Source organism: Pan paniscus, chromosome 11 (genome assembly GCF_029289425.2).
Source record: "Pan paniscus chromosome 11, NHGRI_mPanPan1-v2.0_pri, whole genome shotgun sequence".
Lineage (NCBI taxonomy): Eukaryota > Metazoa > Chordata > Mammalia > Primates > Hominidae > Pan > Pan paniscus.
In genome coordinates this window covers 122,452,583-122,473,677 of record NC_073260.2, presented here as the reverse complement: position 1 = coordinate 122,473,677, position 21,095 = coordinate 122,452,583, and the positions used below count along the sequence as shown (strand labels likewise).

At 40.7% G+C, this 21,095-nt stretch overlaps 1 protein-coding gene across 9 annotated transcripts in view; it reads left to right on the top strand.

The window, feature by feature from the left end:
- The window catches only part of SMARCA2 (SWI/SNF related, matrix associated, actin dependent regulator of chromatin, subfamily a, member 2), a 179,626-nt gene that overhangs the window by 100,442 nt on the left and 58,089 nt on the right, over nucleotides 1-21,095 (top strand). For all 9 annotated transcript variants that reach the window (XM_063594038.1, XM_057298775.2, XM_063594037.1 and 6 more), the window contains exons 25-27: nucleotides 1,596-1,823; nucleotides 5,229-5,306; nucleotides 9,497-9,715. In XM_063594038.1, the coding sequence (XP_063450108.1) occupies nucleotides 1,596-1,823; nucleotides 5,229-5,306; nucleotides 9,497-9,715 (525 nt within the window). The remainder of the gene's footprint in view (nucleotides 1-1,595; nucleotides 1,824-5,228; nucleotides 5,307-9,496; nucleotides 9,716-21,095) is intronic.

Sequence of the window (21,095 nt, the reverse complement as noted above, 5' to 3'; positions counted from 1 at the left end):
CCTCTTTAGAAAATAATCTAATATAGATGGGTCCCAGCTGTTTTCATGGCTTAGCACTATGATATTTATATTAACTTATTCAAATATCTGCTGAGGAAAAAGTTTTGCCTAATTGGCTACTTAATTTTAAAGGTCCCTGCAGCAAAAACAAATCTCCAGGGCAGCCTTTTGTCTGCTGCCTTCTTGTGCTACAACAGGTGACCAGGAGACTTGTCTGGTCAAGAAGACGGGTTTACAGCTGTTGAGCATCAGCTCTCTGCAAACTATGGTGCCAGGGATGTGGGATACAGAAAACAGACTTTTGCCCTAAAAATCTATAGAGTCTAATGGGAGACATGTGTAAACAACTAATTAGCATCAGCCCAGATAACATCACCTGGACCACAATGAATAAAAGCCACATGCCAAGAAGTTTTTATTATGTAGCTGTAAAATTAGGTAATTCTGTTTCATGGGCTCATGAAGGTTTTTATTTAAAAATTTCATTAAAGCTTTTTTCTTATTATTAATATATGAGTAACATTTAAAGCAGAAAAAAAGCAAAATGTAAGCAAAGTGAAGAAAGTGAAATAACACCTATAATCTTATCACCTGGAGATTTATGTTGTTGGCATGTTGGTGTTTGTCCTCCTACCTTTTTCTTTATATAGATAAATTTGCACATGTAAGATCAGAATGCACATGGTTCTTTTTAACTTGTTTTCACTTATGTCATTAAATCTCCTACAATATAATTTTTATGATACTTTGTTGATACATACATATAGTAGGATACTATAATTCATTTAACTAATTCAGTATTGTTGAATGTTTCTTTTTTTTAAAAAAAAAGCCATTGAGAGAGTAAATTATTCTGAGAAGGTACATCCTTATTTCTAAATCTTTGTGCATATCTATGATTATTTGTTTAGGATACATTTCCAGAAGTAATATTTCTAAGTCAGAGACATAGACAGTTTTAACACTTCTAATAGGTAGTGACAAATTTCTGTCCCCAAAAGTTCACCAGTTGACTACCCAACTAGCAATCCTTTTGATTTCCCAAATTGAAGACCGAGTCTTTGATAAGGTTAGGTTCTAGGAAGTTGACTACCTGAGCAGTCAGTGTGTGTGTATGTGTGTGTGTGGTAAGATGTATGTATGTATAATACCTGAATGTACAACTCAGTGATATTTTTAAAATAATCTTCAACACATCACACCAAAGAAAAGGCGTTTCTTGCAACTTAAGGTTAGTTGTAGGTGTTATGTAAGTCATAATTCTGACATTGGACATTGGTGTCTTGTTTAATGTTTTAGATATGGACTCAATCTGATGGGGAAGCTAGAGACAGATAAAAACAATATGATACCTGGATTTCAAAACCTGAGATGTATTTCAGTTGGCTTGGTTCATTTAAACCCAGGTTTCTTGAACTAGGAATGACATTGAATTTTTCCAAACGTAGCTTGTGTATTTTAAAAACGTAAGCAAAATCCTACCTTAGTGAAGGTGACATACAGAACCCTTCCATGTTTCCCTCTGGGGTGGGGTCCGGTTTTGGATGCCGATGCCAGGCATCTCAGTCCTCATAGCATATTGACCCCCCAAACAGGATCTGCAGGCCCAAGACCGAGCTCACCGCATCGGGCAGCAGAACGAGGTCCGGGTCCTGAGGCTCTGTACCGTGAACAGCGTGGAGGAGAAGATCCTGGCGGCCGCGAAGTACAAGCTGAACGTGGATCAGAAAGTGATCCAGGCGGGCATGTTTGACCAAAAGTCTTCAAGCCACGAGCGGAGGGCATTCCTGCAGGCCATCCTGGAGCATGAAGAGGAAAATGAGGTATTAGAGAAAACCCCAAGTTTATGAAATCAAACAGTGGCCTTTTGTCTCTGAAGGACGAAGAATAATCCCTTTGTTTAAAAAACTTCCTGGGCTGGCGTTATTGAAAATGGAGAAATAAACTGCTGTTTTAGATCCCAACCACAGAAAGCCTGTGAAAGTTATCCAGAATGAGTGTCTTAAGAGCTATTGCTGGAGGAACCTCAAGGCTTGGCCTGTGGGTGCCCCCTCCTTTTTCCCAGGGTGGTAAAACCAGCTGCTTTATTGTACCATCAGTGCTGCCTTCTGGAGGCAGATGCAGAACTGCAGAGGATACTTTAGGGACAAAGTCAGCCAGACGAGACAAGACATCAATGGAAGGGGCCTCTTTCTCTCATCCTCCAGAGCCCTCTCTCTCTTTTGCCTTTTGATCAGGGATCACAGAGCTTCAACATGTTTGTAGGACAAACCTTCACAGCCATCTTCCGCCCATTTAGCTATACTTGCTCTTGGAAAGCATGACCTTAACCTCCGCTTTAAATTTTTCTTTAAGAGCTGTCTGAAGGTTGGGAAAAATTCTGGTTAAACAGCCTTTATTTGTCAGGGTTGTATGAAGAATGCATTGATTAGGTTTTTATTAGGGGAATGTTGAGTTGTCGTTTGTATTATTTTTAGATTGCCAACGTTAGTAATTTTATAAATATTCATTCCAAAATGGATTTGAAGTAGATTTTTAAACGTATGTATATAGTGTAGCAAACTACAGAATACCAGCAGAAGTCCTTATCATAAAACTGGCTGAACATATTTTTTGTGTGTGCCCATACTTACAAATTGAAGAGTAAGTCTACCTTACATATTCATGTGGAATACTGTTTTCATTGCATATATTAGATATAATTTGATTTTTGCCTTAAATAGGATATGTGTTTTTGCATTCTTCTATAAATTATGAACCTGAGTCTTTTAAAAGTCTTATAAACAAATACTCCTCAACTTACAATGGTGTTACATCCCGACAAACCCATCATAAATTGAAAATATCAGGACATGGCCCCATCTTAAGTCTAGTGGAGTACTGAATGTGCATCCCTTCTGCACCATTATAAAGTCGAAAAATCCTAAGTCCAGCCGTTGTTAAGCCAGAGACTGTCTGTATATTTTTTTTTTCTAAAATGAATCTAAATGTGAAGTAAAGCTTGATATTTAAAGGTATCCTGAAATGAACCCATTTGCAAATTGAAGAGCACTTTTGTATTATGCCTCCTAATTTGTCGGTCTTATATTTTTGATTAGCTATCCACTGAGTTTCATGAAAATGATAAAAAATACATATGCACATGCACTCACTATCCACACACATTTGAAAAATTTTTATCTCAAATAATTTATAGTTTCTGATTCTAGAAATTGAATATTTGATACAGACATGGAGTCAAATTGTCAGGTGATTTTTTTGTTGTTTATACACTTGGACATTTCCAAAAAAAACAATATGGCGAATGATCTATACTGTGACAAAGCAGATATGAGCAGAGCTGACACTTAGCCAGTCGTCTCCACTACATTTTTGCTTATTTGTTTTGTGTAGGCCTTGTGAAAATAGTACCTGATCTGGTTGAGAATCAGGGAAGCCTGGAGTTTTCCAGCCTTCCTAAGCCGCAGGGAGATACTGATCTCCCCTGGGCCCGAGGGCTGCCAGGTGGGGCCTGACGTGCACTCCCCTCCCAGTTGTCCTGCCATCAAGGCTAGCTGTGAGCAGCCTTGCTGAGGCTCCTGTCCCTTCTTGGCTGCCAGTGTGTCAGAAAAATGTTACCATTTTCAGGGGGGCTTGTGTCCTGATGTAAAGATGTTTGAAAACACTGAGAGACTGCAGTCAAAGACTCTGGTTCTGAAAGATCAGGACAACATAGGCTGGCATCACCATGGTTGATGCGACCATGAAGTGCTGGGGCAGAGAACCCAGGAAGATGCATTGTGCACTTCCAGCTATTTGGTTTTCCGTGAAGGTCATAAACAGGCACTTTACAAGAGAATCTTTTCATCTTGGGCATGGGGTTGTCTGAGCCCCTCATGGTCCAGGTGATGAGAGGGTAATGTGTGGTTCTAGGAAGAAAGTAGGCGAAGCGGGACATCTGTTCACCAGAGGAGACATTACCAGATATTTTGTACTGTGAAGTCTGAACCCACTCCCAGCTAGTCTGTGTCCTTGTCAGATGAAATGTAATATTTAGACAAATGGACTTTAATCAATCTGGAGGCAAACTAGAATAGAAGGTTTTTCAGAAATAATTATTATCTTGAATTGTAGATTTTTTACTTTACTGGATTGCATTCATTTCTAACACTTATTAAGTTCCTGCAGTGCGAAAGACGTTATCTTGGGAGCCGACACAGTCATCTCATTTGAGCCGCTAGTACACTCATACTCTTTCTCTAAAACAAGTTGCCTCTTTTTGAACATACAGTTTGTGAAATTGGATGTCTGAAGTTCTGTGTTTTCCTCTTTCTTCCCTCGACTGATACACTGAAATTCCCCGTTTGATTTTTAACAAGCCCACTCAGCATATGATAAAAATAATTTGGGAAGATAAATCCTGAAGCATATGCCGAACTTTTAGAATCATTTTTTAAGTGTGGAAGTCATCCTGTAACATTGCTAAAAATCCTGAGAACTGTTGGTTTCTGAGGAATTAGCAGAGAGATAATGTACCTTTGTTTGACGTGATATAAAATGAAAATTTTAGCCCATATGTAATTGCTTTCTCTGCTTCATTTAAATTATTTTAATTAAGTATAATTTTGAGGTTTTTTTGCTACTGATACCTTTTTAGTTATCCCATCCATAGCTCCAATCATTAACAATAATACCCATAGAAATATATTAAGCACACTTCAAAGGCTATATATTTGGCACATATATGTGATTTTTATTGTCTTAGTGCCTAGTAACAAGGTTTCACATACTTATGTTTTTTGTAAGGATTTGAAAATAAGCATTTATATTTGGCATAAGGTAAATGGAATTAAAAGAATTAATGTTAGGTACTTTTTCATATGGATTTCCTTATTAAAATCTTACATCCCCATGTGAAATAGATGTCATATCCATATGACCAATGAGGTCACTGAAGTGGGGAGACATTAAGTAACTTGTTTTTAAAGTAACAGAATCAAGATACACACCCAGGAGAACTCATATTTCTTATAGTGCACCACAGTTTGCTCCCTGAACGGATTTTGCTCTGGGAAGATGGTTTTAATAGCTTGTAAAATAATAACGTCAAGTACTAAATCCAGCAACCCCTTCCCTTTTCTTTCTGGCTCGAGAAATGGGACCCCTCTGGTCTGGAGGACAGATCACTTACTTGTTTGTACCTTGCCCCAGCTGTCCACTGGTTAAAATCACTCTGTTTTTAACCCCAGGAAGAAGATGAAGTACCGGATGATGAGACTCTGAACCAAATGATTGCTCGACGAGAAGAAGAATTTGACCTTTTTATGGTAATGTTACAGAAAATCATGAACACAAATGCTTTATTCCTCTGCCCCTTTTTCTGTTAAGCAGAATGTCTGGAGCCTGCGTGCCTGGCAGAACTTCATACGTAAAGCCTATGCCTTTCCTTCAGTTCAGAGGCTGCAAACTGGCTGGAGTTAGCCTGCAGACATATTTTGTTTGGCCCACGCAGCGTTTTTTAAAATTTCCCATTCATTGCCAACATAAAAAAGAATCCTGATTTCTGGCTTCTCTTGAAAAATGAGATCGGGCAGTACCAGGCCCACATCTTTGTGTGGAAACAGTTGGCCAGGGCTGAGTAGCAGCTGCACTCTCTGGACAGGCCTCGCGGTCTACAGCTTACCATAGACCCCCTCCTGTTCCCAGTTCGTTTCTAATCCCAGGCCAATGTCATTCAGGAAGCCTACCTGGCTCCTATAGGCATTGGAACTTACAACAGTGCCCTTACAGGATCAAAGCAACATGCTCCTTAGGGAGATAGGTGGACAACAGCTTAAACAACACACAGGTGTGCCTTTTCAAATTGTTGACGAGAGCCTGCTTAAATGAATGGGAACCTTCAAGGTGTGCATAAAGGTGTAGCCTTCATTTAAGGATCAAAATCAGTTGGATTTCCCTCCAGTATCTTCAATCATTTTCATCTTCATCAAAGACTGATTACAGAGAGAGTAAATATAAACCACAACTTTGGTGGTTGAATGCTGCAGAACCCTAAAGTTAGAGGTCCCAAATTTGAGTGCCATGAGATCTTACATGAGTAATTTGCATGTGTGAAGCAAGTGGGCAGAGGTAGGTGTACTGGAGATGCTTTGTCTATGGGGGGACAGAGCTGCAAGGTAGAAATGTGAGACCTATGTCGCCAGAAATGACAAATTTTCAAGGGGAGCTTGAAGTCTAGGTGTTTATATGTGATCTCTAGATTTTAAAACACTGCAACTAAATCCAACTTTTTAAGTTATTATATAACACTGCATGCCAAACAAAATACAGCTGTGGGCCAAATATGATCCACAGGGTTTGCAATCTCCACCTTTTTAGCCTAGACAGAATGGAACTCTACCTGTTTGGAGAGGCTTATGTTATTTTGGGGTTTTGTGTGTGTGGCTTTTTTCTGGGAACATTGATTGTATATAATGATCCACAATAAAATTTTCTTTCTCAGGAAAATTCCGGTAGCTGTGGGAATAACTACTAAACTGGAATATGCATTTCCTTTTCTCCCTCCGTCCCCGAAATGAACCACCCTTCCCAAGTAAAGCTATTTCAGAGAGGAATGGTAGTAAGAAAGACTTAACAGCATGGTCAATGTAGGGCATTCATAAATTCTAGATTTCTTAACTCACACTGGTCAGCATAATCAAAGATTACAATATTCTCTATTTAGGGAGGTTAAAGATACCCATCAGAAATAGACATCCCCTCTGTCCTTGAAGAACTAATTAAAAGGCAGATTACTGGGGAACACCCAAGCAAGAGACCCTCAGCTGATCACTGTTAGGCAATAATTCAGCCCTGCTAAAGCCTCAGATACTCTCAAGACACTGGAGAGGACAAGCTGCTTGCCATTATACAAATTAGATTAGGCCCAGAAATGGAGAATTCTTTCAGCAGCCCTGAAGTAAGGGGGTAAGTGTACTTTCCTGCCTTACTTTTGGGCTATTTGTAGAAATTGAAAACCTCAGAAACAATCTGAATATCTTGGAAGGCACAGCCTTCTTTTAATTTGGGACTATTTTACCACTCAAAGAACAGGCTTGTAACACAGGTGAGGCTGGCTAGGGAACACTTTTTGTAGGCACTTTGATTTTGTGAATTTTCTGCTTGTTTCTTAAAGGCTGGCTTCTATTTTGAGGATTAGACAGATTTTAGGTTTGGTTTAGTTTCTTCTAATCCACCGGCCGCCTTTGGCCAATTCACTATTCCTTAGCACCTCCACTTGGGGGCAGGAAATAAAATTTGAATCTCTGCCAGCTACAGATTAAAAAGTTTGGTGAGAAACAAGAATGGAATGTGAGCTAGAATAAATCTTTGGATTTTAAATATTTAAACTCTTTATCCATTATTAGAAACGAATGAGTTCTCTATAAAATTAATGCAAACTTATTATTTGATTTTGTATCATAGACACTGGTTTACACATGATAAGCAGATAGTTTATTTAAAATAACGTCTTTTTAAAAAAGCATGTCTTGCTTTCTCTTTCTAAAAATGTAACTTCAGAAAAAGTATCTTTTATACCAATTACTTAGGAATTTTACCAAAAAGATCTTTGGCAGCTCAAGATAAGTATCTGAGACATTTTGCTAACATACAAACATTAAGCTTTTAGATGCTATGTTCTCTACAAAGGGAAAAAGCACTTTTAAAACTAATTGTACTTGTAAGCATAAGGTTTATAATCAGATCTCAAGACCAATTATTCACAAAGTAACTAAATAGTAAGTTTGACTTTTGCCATAATGTTGAATTAATTATGTTGGTATTTTGTGGGTAGAAATCTCTAGGGAGAGATGCAGTTATTAAGACTTTAAGCTTATCTTATGTAATCGAATCTACCTTTCCTAAAAGAAAAAAGAAACAAGTGCATAATTTACTTTTCTATCAGAAAAGATTTATTTTCTCAATTGTGGACAAATATATTAGCAATAATAATGTCCATAGAAATGTATTGATTAAACAGACCTCAAAGGCTATTTTTTTGCTGTAGATAATAGTAGCAGTAAAACCAAAGATTGAAATGGCAATATTTTGTCATCTCAGTATAGGACATTAACAAAATTTTTTTTTTCTTATTAGCTCTCTAATAACTATTAGGAGGTTGCCTCACGAAGCCCCTCTTTAGAACTGCTGTAAAGAAGGCAACCTCTGTGTGCCAGTTATGAAGGTTTGGTGGATCCATTTCTCATACCAAAGCGTTAGAAGACAGGATTAAGCATCGTGAGCTAATTATAGCACATGACAGAGCAAGGTGCCCACATTTATCAACCAATGGGACTTCACCTGTCTCCCAAGCCTACCAGATTCTGGAAATGTAATGACTTCCAAAAATGTGGAAGAAGTAGAAAGAGCTTTGACCACTAATTTTAAAATAGGTTCTAGAGGTCGTATTTGGGTTTGCGTAGATATTTCATTTACATTTTATCAGTTTTAGCTTTTAAGAAAACATAATATTGAATCCCAATTTCAGTATGGTAGAACCAAAGGAAGAAGGAAAAGGTAAATAACAATGATTGATGGTCCATTTCATTGTGGAAATGACACATCTCGCTAGTGTTTATATTTATACATAACTAACGTCTGTGGATATATAGTGGCAGTTTATTTTTTAAAAATCCATCGTATTGTTTAGTTATAGATTAAAGCCAAGTGTGTGGCTCTTAGTTTATTTACAAGTGAACTGGATTATTAAAAAGAGAGAAGGTGGGGAAGTAGGCATTTTGAAGGCTCTGAAAGGAATCCATTTCACTTACAACTAGATCAGTTGGGATGCGATTACCTCTGAGCTCTGTCTGTCTGTGGTATAATATATTCATAAGAGCACAAAGTTTAAAATGTAAGGAATTCAAGAGCATTCCTCCCACAGTGCCATGAGGTATTGAAAGTTTAGTATATTCATGGCCAGTGGACCGGTGAAACCATTTATGTCTGTTCCACGTGTCCAACTGTGGGTAGCTATTCTGTACTGATACCTTGGGTCCCCCTTTTTTTTTATTGCTGATTGTTCAATTCAAAGCACAAGCCCTATTGAATAAAAGGAAACTTTCTTAAAGATCTTTCTTTTCTTTACTCAAAGAATAAGTTTCTTCCAGGGAAGCAATGAGTTGTATAGCCAAGAGGTCATATTTTTAAAATGCATTCCCAATTTGAATGTTTCCACTATTACTTTAAAGAGGAAGCTCTGTATACACACAGACTAAGAAGAGGAAATTCTTTAAAAGTACTTTTTAAATGTATGAATAAGTTTCAAAAGATGGGTACAGAGAAAGGGAAGGGATTTTACTTAATGGAATCTCTCCCTAGATATGTAGGGATGAGCTAGAACAAGTCACCCAGGATGAGAGAGGTTGAAAGGGACCCTGCAGCCATAGGAAGTGACTTGGGGAAGTTGTGTAGTACTGTCAAGTCTGTACCATACAGAAGCCCTGACTTTCGGTGACCCTCTTATTAATGTCTCCAGCGGATGGACATGGACCGGCGGAGGGAAGATGCCCGGAACCCGAAACGGAAGCCCCGTTTAATGGAGGAGGATGAGCTGCCCTCCTGGATCATCAAGGATGACGCTGAAGTAGAAAGGCTCACCTGTGAAGAGGAGGAGGAGAAGATATTTGGGAGGGGGTCTCGCCAGCGCCGTGACGTGGACTACAGTGACGCCCTCACGGAGAAGCAGTGGCTGAGGGTAAGCCTCGCTTTTCTAACCTGTTCTCACTCGGTGGAGTGTTTTTGGTGGCTTGGAGAAACCAGGGGCCTAGAGCTGGAATTTTCTGAGGAGGCTGAGTTCGCAATCAAAGGGAAGGGGCTCTTGAACACAGAAGATAAAGTCATTCTGCTGTTGCATAAAGTCATTGTGCTGTTGCATGAAAAGATAAAGGCGTTCTGCATTTCAAGGCAGTGCTTGGAAAAAAATATGCAGAATTGGCCATTGGAAGCACAGGATTATGAGAGCTATGAGACCCACTAATGTTTTATGACCAATTGCCTGGTCATGCCTCACCGTCTCCAACTGAGAATCAAAGTGTGGAAGGGCACCTTAGAGAGCTTTGTAATTGTTCCCCCTCATTTCATGGTCTTTAATCGAGGTTTTACTTCTGCAAGGTCTGCACAGATCTTTCAGGGACAGCAGAGTTTTCTAACTGTGTTGTTATTTTGTAGACCTATAGTACTTTTAGAGCTGGAAGGTACCTTTGTACCTGCTTGGTTTGATGAAGAAACTGAGGCCCAGAGAGGTGACTTGGCTATGCAGGACACACAGCTGGTTAGAAAGCACAGAATCGGTGGGTGCTTATGTGTCTGCATGCTCGATTTCGGCTTGATCTGATCTGTCCCTCACAAACACAGATTAGAGCCTGGGACTCGGGTCACCGATGCTTGGAAATGTTATTCGGGAGTTTGTTTATGTTGTTTTCCCTTTGGAAAATGGTGATTTCTCATTTTGAGGACTGAAATCTCAGAATGTTCCTTGGGCAGCACAGAAATATCAAAATGCTCTTAGGAGTCGCGTGTGTGAACACTGAGGCCCGGGTGACTGTTCCATTCGAAGGGTTAGCTCTACTTCCCATTTTTGGGAGTAGACTTAGTACCTAGAAAGGCACAGCAACCTGGGACGTGCATTCCAGACACAGCCAGTAAATGCATGCTGGAAATAGTAAGTGTAGTTGGGTAAAAACCAAGCAAAACAAAAGCTTTGGGGAGTTGTTCGTTTTATCCAAAGGGAGTACAGTTCCCAAGCTTTGTGAAACGTGGATTTTAGGACCCAGGTTTTAAGTAGGTAGGTGGGTAGAAAGGCAGTGGGCAGAATTTTGAGATTAGATACCAAAGGCGAACAGGTCTTGTCACCACTTGAGATGTGATTTACTCAGGATGTTGTATGATGAGAGGGACGTGACCTGAATTTCGAAAAGATGGGAGCCTGTGATTCTGAAAAGCACTGCTCATTATTTGTGGTTGAACAGTTGTGTATAAAATAGAACATTTGTGTGATTAGTTTGTCGTATCCAGTCAAATATTCCAGTGACCTCAGAATATGATTCTGTGAATTTTCTTTGTTTCACTATTGAGATGATATTTATGTAATTAGGATTCATTCTGTAATATGAAGAGTTTTTTGGTTAATATATATTTCTAAGCTTGGGAAAATTTTATTTAAGCAATAAATTGAGTACCTGGAGTATTATTACAGCAGATGGGACAATAATAATCTGGGCCAACCTTTTTTTTTTTTTTTTTTTTTTTTTTGAGACAGAGTCTCTCTCTGTCACTGAGGCTATAGTGCAATGGTGTGGTCTCAGCTCAGTGCAACCTCTGCCTCCCGGGTTCAAGGGATTCTCCTGCTTCAGCCTCCCCAGTAGCTGGGATTACAGGAGCATACAACCATGCCCGGCCAATTTTTATATTTTTAGTAGAGACGGGGTTTCATCATGTTGGTCAGGCTGGTCTCAAACTCCCGAGCTCAGGTGATCCACCTGCCTTGGCCTCCCAAAGTGCTGGGATTACAGGCGTGAGCCACCGTGCCTGGCTGGGCGAAATTTTTAAAGCTAAGCTTTGATATGTTTACTCTCCAGACATTAAAAGCAAAATAACCTTGTTTATTGGGCAAGAATGTAGCTGAACTTAACTTTTTAAAAATAATCATTGGGAATTGCCCTTAAGAAAAACAACATTATGAATCTCAGGAAGTTTTCCAGTTTAAGATATCTGTTTTCTCTTTTTCATTCAGTTTCTATCCCTGATGAGTAGCACAGTGCCTAGCGTAGAGACTCAGTGAATGTTTGTGAAAATGAAAGTACAGCCTTAAGAGGAAAGGGAAAGTGACTAACTTATCAGCAGTGTCAGGAGAGCATTTCTCTTTTTAGCGCATGTAGTAGACTTCCTTTTATCTACAACATGCACATTTAAAAATGGAAAATTAGTTTGTTTTACAAAACTGCACTGTGAAAATTGGTTTTTATAATTGTAATCCTAAAATGCCATGCAACATACTAAGTCATCCAAGAAGGACGAAACTGTTCTCAAAACAGCTTTATTGTAACGTATCTTTTTGTAATCTAATCTTTTGAAAACTGCATGCCCGTATTTGGTATGAAACTGGCAACTTGCTATTAATCAGGACATGCAATGGATGCAACATGCCCCATGGCCTAAGCATTCAAAGTAGATGCTTCCTGTCTTTGGTGTTCACCAGCAGCAATCCTATTTAATATCAGCCTGTTAAGCTTTTTTGATGATGAAATGATATTGAAGGGGTTCTCATGGGCCTGGATGTGAAGAGATGTTCTCTCCTGGCTTATGATTTAACACGTTGCATGAACCCAGCCAACATGGCCTTGAAAGGGAGTTTGGCAAGGACCGTTGTGTAAGAAATGCTGTAACAGGGCTAAAATAATCCTTCTTCTTCCTGGCAATGTTGTACAAAGCCTGCTTGGCAGAGACATCCAAGATGCATAGCATCGCAGAGCTGCAAGGCAGTTGAATGGAACAGCTTCCCCTCCCTTGCTTAAATCACATTCTCTGCAATCTCTGTGCCAGGAGGCTGGCCATCCCTAAAAGGAAAAACTACCTTTTTGTCTGTGTAGCCCCTCCAGTTCGTGGTCAGCTCTGATTGATAGTTCTTCCTCCCTTTGAATAGAATCTTCTTTCCTTGTAGCTTCTCCTCACAGGCCTTGATTGTTTTCCCTGGGGTGAACAGAACAATCTTTTTTTCTGTCTTTAGTATCACAGCCCCATGGATAAAATGTTTGCAAACTCATGTTCAGTCTGGATTGAACTTTTCTACCTTCCTCTTTCTCTTGAACTTTCCTCCTCCTTCAAGGCCCAATTCAATTGCTACCCACTCTGTGGCACCTTCACAGATAAATATTAATTGCACTTTTAATTGTCCTCTTAACATTTCTTTGCTTGTCCTTCAGTCACAGTTTCCTAGTATTCTCGGTAGTTGCCAACCTGCCTGCTTTCCTGACTAGTTGATAAGCTGGCTCTGTATCTTGTTAGAATTTAGGACTTCTGTGTACAAATACTAAGTGCCCATCAGTTGCCAAATTGAAGTAGCACTGGATTGACAGATAAGGGTATAGATAGATGTGGGTAATGTTCACTGCTGCCACAGATGGACCTCAACATGCCCTGTCCGTGGACCTATCCAGAAAAATAAACAGAAGTTGATTTCTCCCTTCCATGAAAGTCCATGGTAGGTATTCCTGATTGGTGAGGACAGCTGTTCTCCATAGGGTCATTCAGGGCTCCAGGCTGACAGAGCCTCTGCCAGCTTGGTCATCCCCATCCACTTGAGCTGGAAGTGGGGAAAACAACATGGAGTAGTGGGTATGGAAGTCTAATGGGCCCTGCCTAAATGGTTATAATTCCATTGGCTAGAACTTGGTTATGTGGCCACTCCAGCTGCAAAAGAGATGGAAATGTGGTCTGGCTGTGAGCCCAGGAAAACAAAATTTTGGTGAATATTTAGCCATCCCTGCCTCAGCACACTTAGGTTAAATTTAAGTGTTATGGTCACTTTCTTTGCAAATGGTGTTTTGGTTTCATTGAAGACAGGTTTTATTTTGTAATCATGGCATGCTAAAAATTCCTACAGTGTCCTTTAGAGAATCTGTTTAGTTGGTGGAATTTAGAATTTTTTTCTGCATTCATAATGTTGTTTTTAATCAGGAGGATCACAATTTCAAACACAGTTCAGTTTTTTTTTAAAGGTATTTTACATTGTTTTGAAATTCCTATTTCCACTGAGGAAACTTAAATGTCCTTAGTGTTAGCTGGTCTCAAGTTAACGTCATCTTTTTGTGGTAGTCAGTTCAACATTCGCATTCTGGGCTGTTTCTCTCTTCCCCGGGGGCTCCCATCCCATCTTCTTCTCCAAGATGGCATCTGGATAAAGATGTGGTGTTTAAGCATGACATTGGGGGCGAGCATCCTGGTTCTCTTGCTCCCCATGGGTCTCCACTGATCTCAGCATATAGCTGCTGGTCTGCTCCTGTCCTGGGAGGTCTTTACATGCAGCTGGTTTCATCTCATTCTTTTAGAGACCTTGATGACATGTGCTGTTGAAATCTGGAGCCTGGCCACAGGCACTAGTTAGAAGCTACCCTGCATTCTCACATCTCATAAGACCCCTGGCCTCTTTGGCCTCATGGTGCTCTTAGCTCTTTTGTGTTCTGTTTGGAAGTCTGCAAACTCTCCTTGACTGATTTCTCCACACTGTGCTAGAACATGCAGGGTGCAGTGAAACTGGCCCCTTCCTCAGCAGTTGCTAAGTCAGCACCAGGGGTTGTCAAACCTGAAGCTTCTAGAATCTGATGGTTGGGTGGGTCCTGGAGCTTTTTAAAGAAAGCAATTCAAAAATGTCTTAAGTTTGCAAATTGTATAAAAGTATGTAACTGTATTTGGGATCACATAGTAAGGGATCCTCCCAGAGCTTTGGAAGGAGCTTGTGAGTGAGAGGCCTAAAGCCTAAGCTTCATTAGCTTTCCAATAAATCCACCTTTAGCAGTTGTAGTGCCTCATTGTCTTCCTTTCCACTCAATCTCTGCCTCCAAACACCCCAGGCTTGGATTCTGAAGGGGGAGTATTGCATTTCAACCCAGCTGCAATTCAGTGCTGACACAAACTAGCCAGACTTAGCACAGACTCCATAAGTTAAAGGGCATAGTCCCCAACAACACTGCCCTGACTTCAGACACCAGCCACACTTTGGGGGTCCCGAGGCCCCCCACACTTTTGACTGACTACAAATTCAGGGGCTCGTGAACCCTTTAGGCTTGATAATTTGCTAGAACAACTCACAGAACTCAGGAAAGTGCCATTAGCAACGGATTCAGATTCATTATGAAGTATACAAATCAAGAGAACTAGGCCAGGCACTGTGGCTCATGCCTGTAATCCCAGCAGTTTGGGAAGGCGAGGCGGGTGGAACATGAGGTCAGGAGATCGAGACCATCCTGGCTAACACGGTGAAACCCCATCTCTACTAAACATACAAAAAATCAGCCGGGCGTGGTGGCACGAGCCTGTAGTCCCAGCTGCTCGGGAGGCTGAGGCAGGGGAATCGCTTGAACCCAGGAGGCAGAGGTTACAGTGAGCCGAGATCGTGCCATTGCACTCCTGCCTGGGCGACACAGCGAGACTCCATCTCGAAAAAAGGGGACTAGCCAAATGAATGGAAGCACAGCATGCAGCCTGGGAGGAAACCTGGGCTGCTCTGCCTGCTCCTCGTGGAGTCAGCATCCATCAGTCCTCCAGCTCATCAGTGTGTTCACTAACCAGGGAGTGCTACTGGGCCTTGATGTCCAGAGTTTTCAATGGGGTTTCACAATGTATAGGCATGATTGATTAGATTCTCGGCCACATGCTTGAACTCATTCCCCAGACTCTCTGCCCTCCCTGGAGGTCAGACTGGCTCACATCCCCAACCCTGTAGTCATGTGGTTGGTCTTTCTGGTGACCAGTGCCCACTGAAGCCATTTAGGGGCCTATCACACATGACACTTCATTATCAGAACAAAGTTATTCCTGTCACTACGGAGATGTCAAACATAGAAACTCCATGCCAGGAACCCAGGACAAAGACCAGACAAATTCTTTTTTTTGAGGCAGGATCTCACTCTGTTATCTAGGCTGGAGTATAGTGGTGTAATCTTGGCTCACGGCAGCCTTGACCTCCCAGACTCAGGCAATCCTCCTACCTCAGCCTCCTGAGTACCTAGGACTACAGGTACATGCCACCATGCCCGGCTAATTATTGTATGTTTTGTAGAGTCGGGGTTTTGCCCCATTTGCCAGGCTGGTCTTGAACTCCTGAGCTCAAGTGATCCACCTGCTTCCGTCTCCCAAAGTGTTGAGATTACAGGCATGAGCCACCATGCCCAGCCTGACAGATTCTTTATTATATAATAGGTAGTAATATATTCAATCCTGACCTTACTTCTCTTCCTCTTGACTCCTGTTTCCTCCATGGAAGAAGGCTCTCCTCCTTGCCTTCCTGTCATGTGGCAACTTCCTGTTCCCGAGTGATAGCACCATGTGCTGTGGCTTCTTGTGCCATTCTGAGAATCCCGGTCCTCGGCCTTGTTGTGGCCGAGTGGTTAAGGCGATAGATGAGAATCCCAGTCCGCTAGGTTTGGCTCTTGATTGTAAAGGTGGTGAAGGGAATTCACTACCCTATTTTGGAAGTCAAAGATGTTGTCATTTTTGTCTTTGCATACCAACTTTATCCTAATTCTGCTCAAGGCAATGAGTAACTCTCCCGAACAAGGGATGGTTCTTTTAGAAAGTGTGAAAGAGAATATTAACATGGTTAACAAATATTCCATCCATTACAATTTTGTAACTTTCCTATGGTGTGTGCCCAAGGTGATAACAGTGCTATATTACAGATTACATATATATATATTTGCATGCGCAATTATACATATATATACATACATATATATATACACACACACACATATATATGTATAATTGCGCATGCACAAGAAATGGCCCATCTTGATAATTTGGAAACATATATTTGCTTCTTTATGTGTAAGAGCAGGCATTCCATCTACCTAAATTCTGACAAGCCCAGTGGGCCAGGGTTTTCTGGTTTAATGTCAGCCCTGTGTACACTGGCTGTGCTGTTTGTAGCACCATAAGGCAGTCATCATTATTGAGCCAGGGGCTGTGCAAAATTGGGGTGATTGCAGAGCTAAAAAGCGGGCTGGAGGGTGGTTTCTGGAATGCCTGTTTTACTATTCTTCCTGTTCCTTTGCTCTTTCTGCCAACTTCAGAATCCTTCCTTTCCTTAAAACATTTAGTGATATCCCTGAATTTATTTAATTGCTACGTGAGTGATTTTTGCCCCACAGCACTTGAAGATAATTGGAATGCATTATAGCTTATGTGCTCTGGATAATATGCAATTACCAGCCAGCTGGAGAGTAGTATGCCTTTGTCTCACAATGTCTTGTAATTTTAAAAAGTTTCTCCTATTTGCTGTTGTCTCTTGTTACCTTTCTCACGGCATCATATATCTACTGTGGGGTCCTTATGTCTGAATGTGTAGACACTTGTTTTGGTATACTGAATAAGCTCCTGGTGATGAGGGAAGACACCGCTTTGTTTTGTGATGTCCTGTGCAGCTGGGCCCCAATAAACGCTACGGAAATGACAGTGATGAGACTTATTTCTTTAGATCTTTAAATGGGGCGATAGATAACAGCAAGTTTTAGAAGCCACAGAATTTCAAGAGGAGCTTTGGAGAAAGACAGAACGCCCTCCTTTTCCTTGACCAGTCTGTCACCAGGTGACAGCCTGAGCTTCCCATGGTGAACGTGCCTAAATGGGGTTCCCATCATCATGTCTGCTGACTACTAAAATAATTTTGGGGTTTTCTTCTTCCCAAAGTTTAACAAAGTAGAAAAAACAAAATGAGGCCGGGGGCGGTGGCTCACGCCTGTAATCCCAGCACTTTGGGAGGTCGAGGCCGGCATGGCGAAACCCCGTCTCTACTAAAAATGCAAAAACTAGCTGGGCGTGCTGGCGGGTGCCTGTAATCCCAGCTACTCAGAAGGCCGAGGCAGGAGAATCACTTGAACCTGGAGGTGGAGCCTGCAGTGAGCCAAGATCACACCACTGCACTGCAGCCTGGCGACAGAGCAAAACTCCATCTCAAAAAAAAAAAAAAAGAAGAAAAAATGACATTTATAATACCAGGTGCTAATCAGTAAGGTAAAATGTGATACATCTCAAGAGAATTTAGTGTCTTTAAAAAGCTATGTAATACCAAGCTGCAATAAGCTCTCTGAGTTGGCCTCTCATCACAGGAAGCCAAACTGCTAAGCTCTACACAGGAAAAGGCAGACAAATCCATGGTGAATTAGTCACAAAAAACTGCGGAAAATATGAAGAAAGGTTAAAGAACAAGATATTTGAAATTCTATGGAAATACACAATGATAAATAAAATATTTCCTCACAGGTATAAAGAGGTGGGCTGTGGATTTTTCTCTGCCTAGAAATCTTGCAAACAAGCTAATGCCTCCTCTGGGCTAGATTAAGTATGATCCAGCCTGAAATCACAGACAGGGGCTGGAATCACTCAGCTCTATTTCACCTGACAGCATTAGTGATTCTCGTAGATGTACTTTTCCCCTAAAATATTTTATTTTACACTGGCAAGATTTTTTTGTGGGGGGGATCCTTTTTCTAAAGCATAATGTGCATCATGTTTGTAATATTTGGCTGCATTTGTTTTGTCATTTAAAATCTTTTCTTGCTTTTTCTGTAAGATGTGAGAAGCTTTGTAAACATGGACCTTTTTTTCTTTTATCAAATGGCATTTTAACTTTTAAAATTGGGTCATCAGATTTACTGGGGCAAAATTTTCTAGCAAGCTGCATTTCCGTTTTTATACACAAGGGAGAGCTAAGGCCCTAGAAAATAGATTTGGGTTTTGCCAAATTCCAAGTCCTTCAATACTTTAGGGTGGAAGTACTGAACTAATTAAGAGCGGTAACAGTTGTGAATTGTTTGGAAAAATACTGGATAGTAATAAAATAATTTTAAGAACTTTGTATAATTTTTATTTTTTTCTGAAATCCAGTGACTAGATTGCTTTAACAGCCCATTGGACTTAATATTTCCCATTTTATATAATTCGGGAGAATAAATTTAATAGAATAGTCCTCAGAGGTCCGACGGAAATATACTAAAATAAATAATAAAGGTTGAGGAGTGAGAGGGAATTGTTTTGATTTTGAAAACTTTGATGCTTGGAATTTCTGGTCTTGAGTTTTGTCCTCTGAAATCAGGATTCAGCTCTGAAATCAAACTCACTCATCGAAAGTAACCATGGGAAACTGAATTTGGCCTACAGATACTAAGGAGCCCCAATAATTTCACATTATCTTTTAATGGAGCAAACTATTACAGAGAAATCAGAGAAATAATATTTTAGGAATTTGTATTATATTTTAGAAATAATATTTTAGGAATATGTCTATCTGAATCAAGATTTGGTTTTTGACGTTTTCTGCTTTTTTACTTTATTTTTTTAAGAGACAGGGTCTCACTCTGTCACCCAGGCTTACTGCAGCCTCAAACTCCTCGGCTCAAGCAATCTTCCTGCCTCAGCCTTTTGAGTAGCCGAGGCTACGGGTACGCACCGCCACACCCAGCTAATTTTTGTATTTTTTTGTACAGACAGGATGTCACTCAATTGCTTAGGCTGGTCTTGAACTCCTGCCCCTAAGTGATCCTCCTGCCTCAGCCCTGCAAAGTGTTGGGGTTACAGGAATGAGCCACCGCGCCTGGCCAGTTTTTGTTTTGTTTAGTTTTTTTAATCAATAAGGCTGCATGTTTCAGTCAGTGTCAGGATTTAAAAAAAGAAAAAAAGGCTACATGAAGAAAATCTTCATTAATTTTCTTAATAAAGAAATGTAATTCTTCATCAAGAGGTGGAGGTGGGGAAGAGTACAGTTGAGGAAGCAGAGACAGGGCAGGGTGGCTTCATCATCATTATGCCTCAGGGTTCAGGTGAGCATCAGAAAAATAACTGTGACTTTTGATGGCTCTCTATATGGAGAATTTAGGATAGTGATTAAGAGTACATGCCTTGAAACCTGATGAACCAAGAGGTTCGGATTCCAGTTCCACCTTATTAGCTCTGTGACCTTGGGGACCTTGTGTCACCTCTCATAGCTTTGCTTTCCTCTCAGGGAAAATCATAGAACCTACTTGATAGGGTATTCTGAGAATTAAAGGTGTGTAACATAGAATCTGGCATATAAGAAGGATTCAGAAATACATATTAGCTATTAAGAAAAAGTTTCCAATTATTTCGAAGAAGACCTAATGGATAATAGAAAAAGAAGAAAATACATTCTCTTTTGTGTCTTGATGACAAGACTCGGGGTGACAAAGAGAAAGGTAAAATTGGGAATCAAGAAGCTCCTTTCGCTTACTCACTAATGGAATTAAGAGAGAACAATGTGTTTACTTGCTGAATATGTTACAGGACCACAGGTTTATTCATCTCCAGCACTCCAGCTTGTACTCATTCAGCCATTAACTCTCTTTACCCTGGTTTTCTCCCTAGCTGTACACCAACCTATACTCACTTGGTTATTAACTCTCTTTCCCCTGACTTTCTACCTAGCCGCCTGCCAACCTATACTCACATGGCTATTAACTGTCTTTACTCTGGTTGTCTCTGTAACCCTGCATGCCTGCAGGAAGAACAATGGGGCTAGCAGTCAGGAGCCTGGAATGTGAGTTCTGACACTGCTACCAGATAAATATGTGATCTTGGACAGGTCTCCTGACCTTCCTGGGTTGTTATGGACTGATGTTTATGTCCCTGCAAAATGGATATGTTGAAATCCTAACCCCCAATGTGATATTAGGAGGTGGGCCCTTTGGAAGGTTATTATATCATGAGAGCCCTCATGAATGGAATTAGTACTCTTATAAAGGGGACCCTAGAGAGCCCCCTAGCTCTTTCTACAACAGGAGGTCAGCAATCTGCAAGCTGTAAGAGGGTTCTCACAGAAGCCAACCATGCTATACCCTATCCTCAGACTTCCAGCCTCCGAAACTGAGAAATAAGTGTATGTTATTTATAAGCTATATTAGGGTTATCCACAGAAACAGAACCAATGGGATATGTGGAGACATGTATAAGAGGAGATATATTATGGGCCTTGACTCGTGCAAGAAATCCCATGAGATGCCACCTGCAAGTTGGAGACCCAGGAAAGCCAATGGTATGATTGAGTCCAAGTCTGAAGGACTGAGAACCAGAGCAGGGACCACTGCTGGTATAAATCCTGGATTACGAAGACCTGAGAACTAGGAGCTCCAGTGTCTGAGGGCAGGAGAAGATGGATGACACAGCTCAAGAAAAGAAGGAATTCCCCTTTCCTTTGCCTTTTTGTTCAAGTCCAGCCCTCAATGGATTGGATGATTCCTACCTATGTGGGTGAGGGTGAATCTTCTTTACTCAGTATGTAGATTAAAATGCTAATCTCTTCCAGAAACAACCTTACAGACACATCACAAAATAATATTTTACCAACT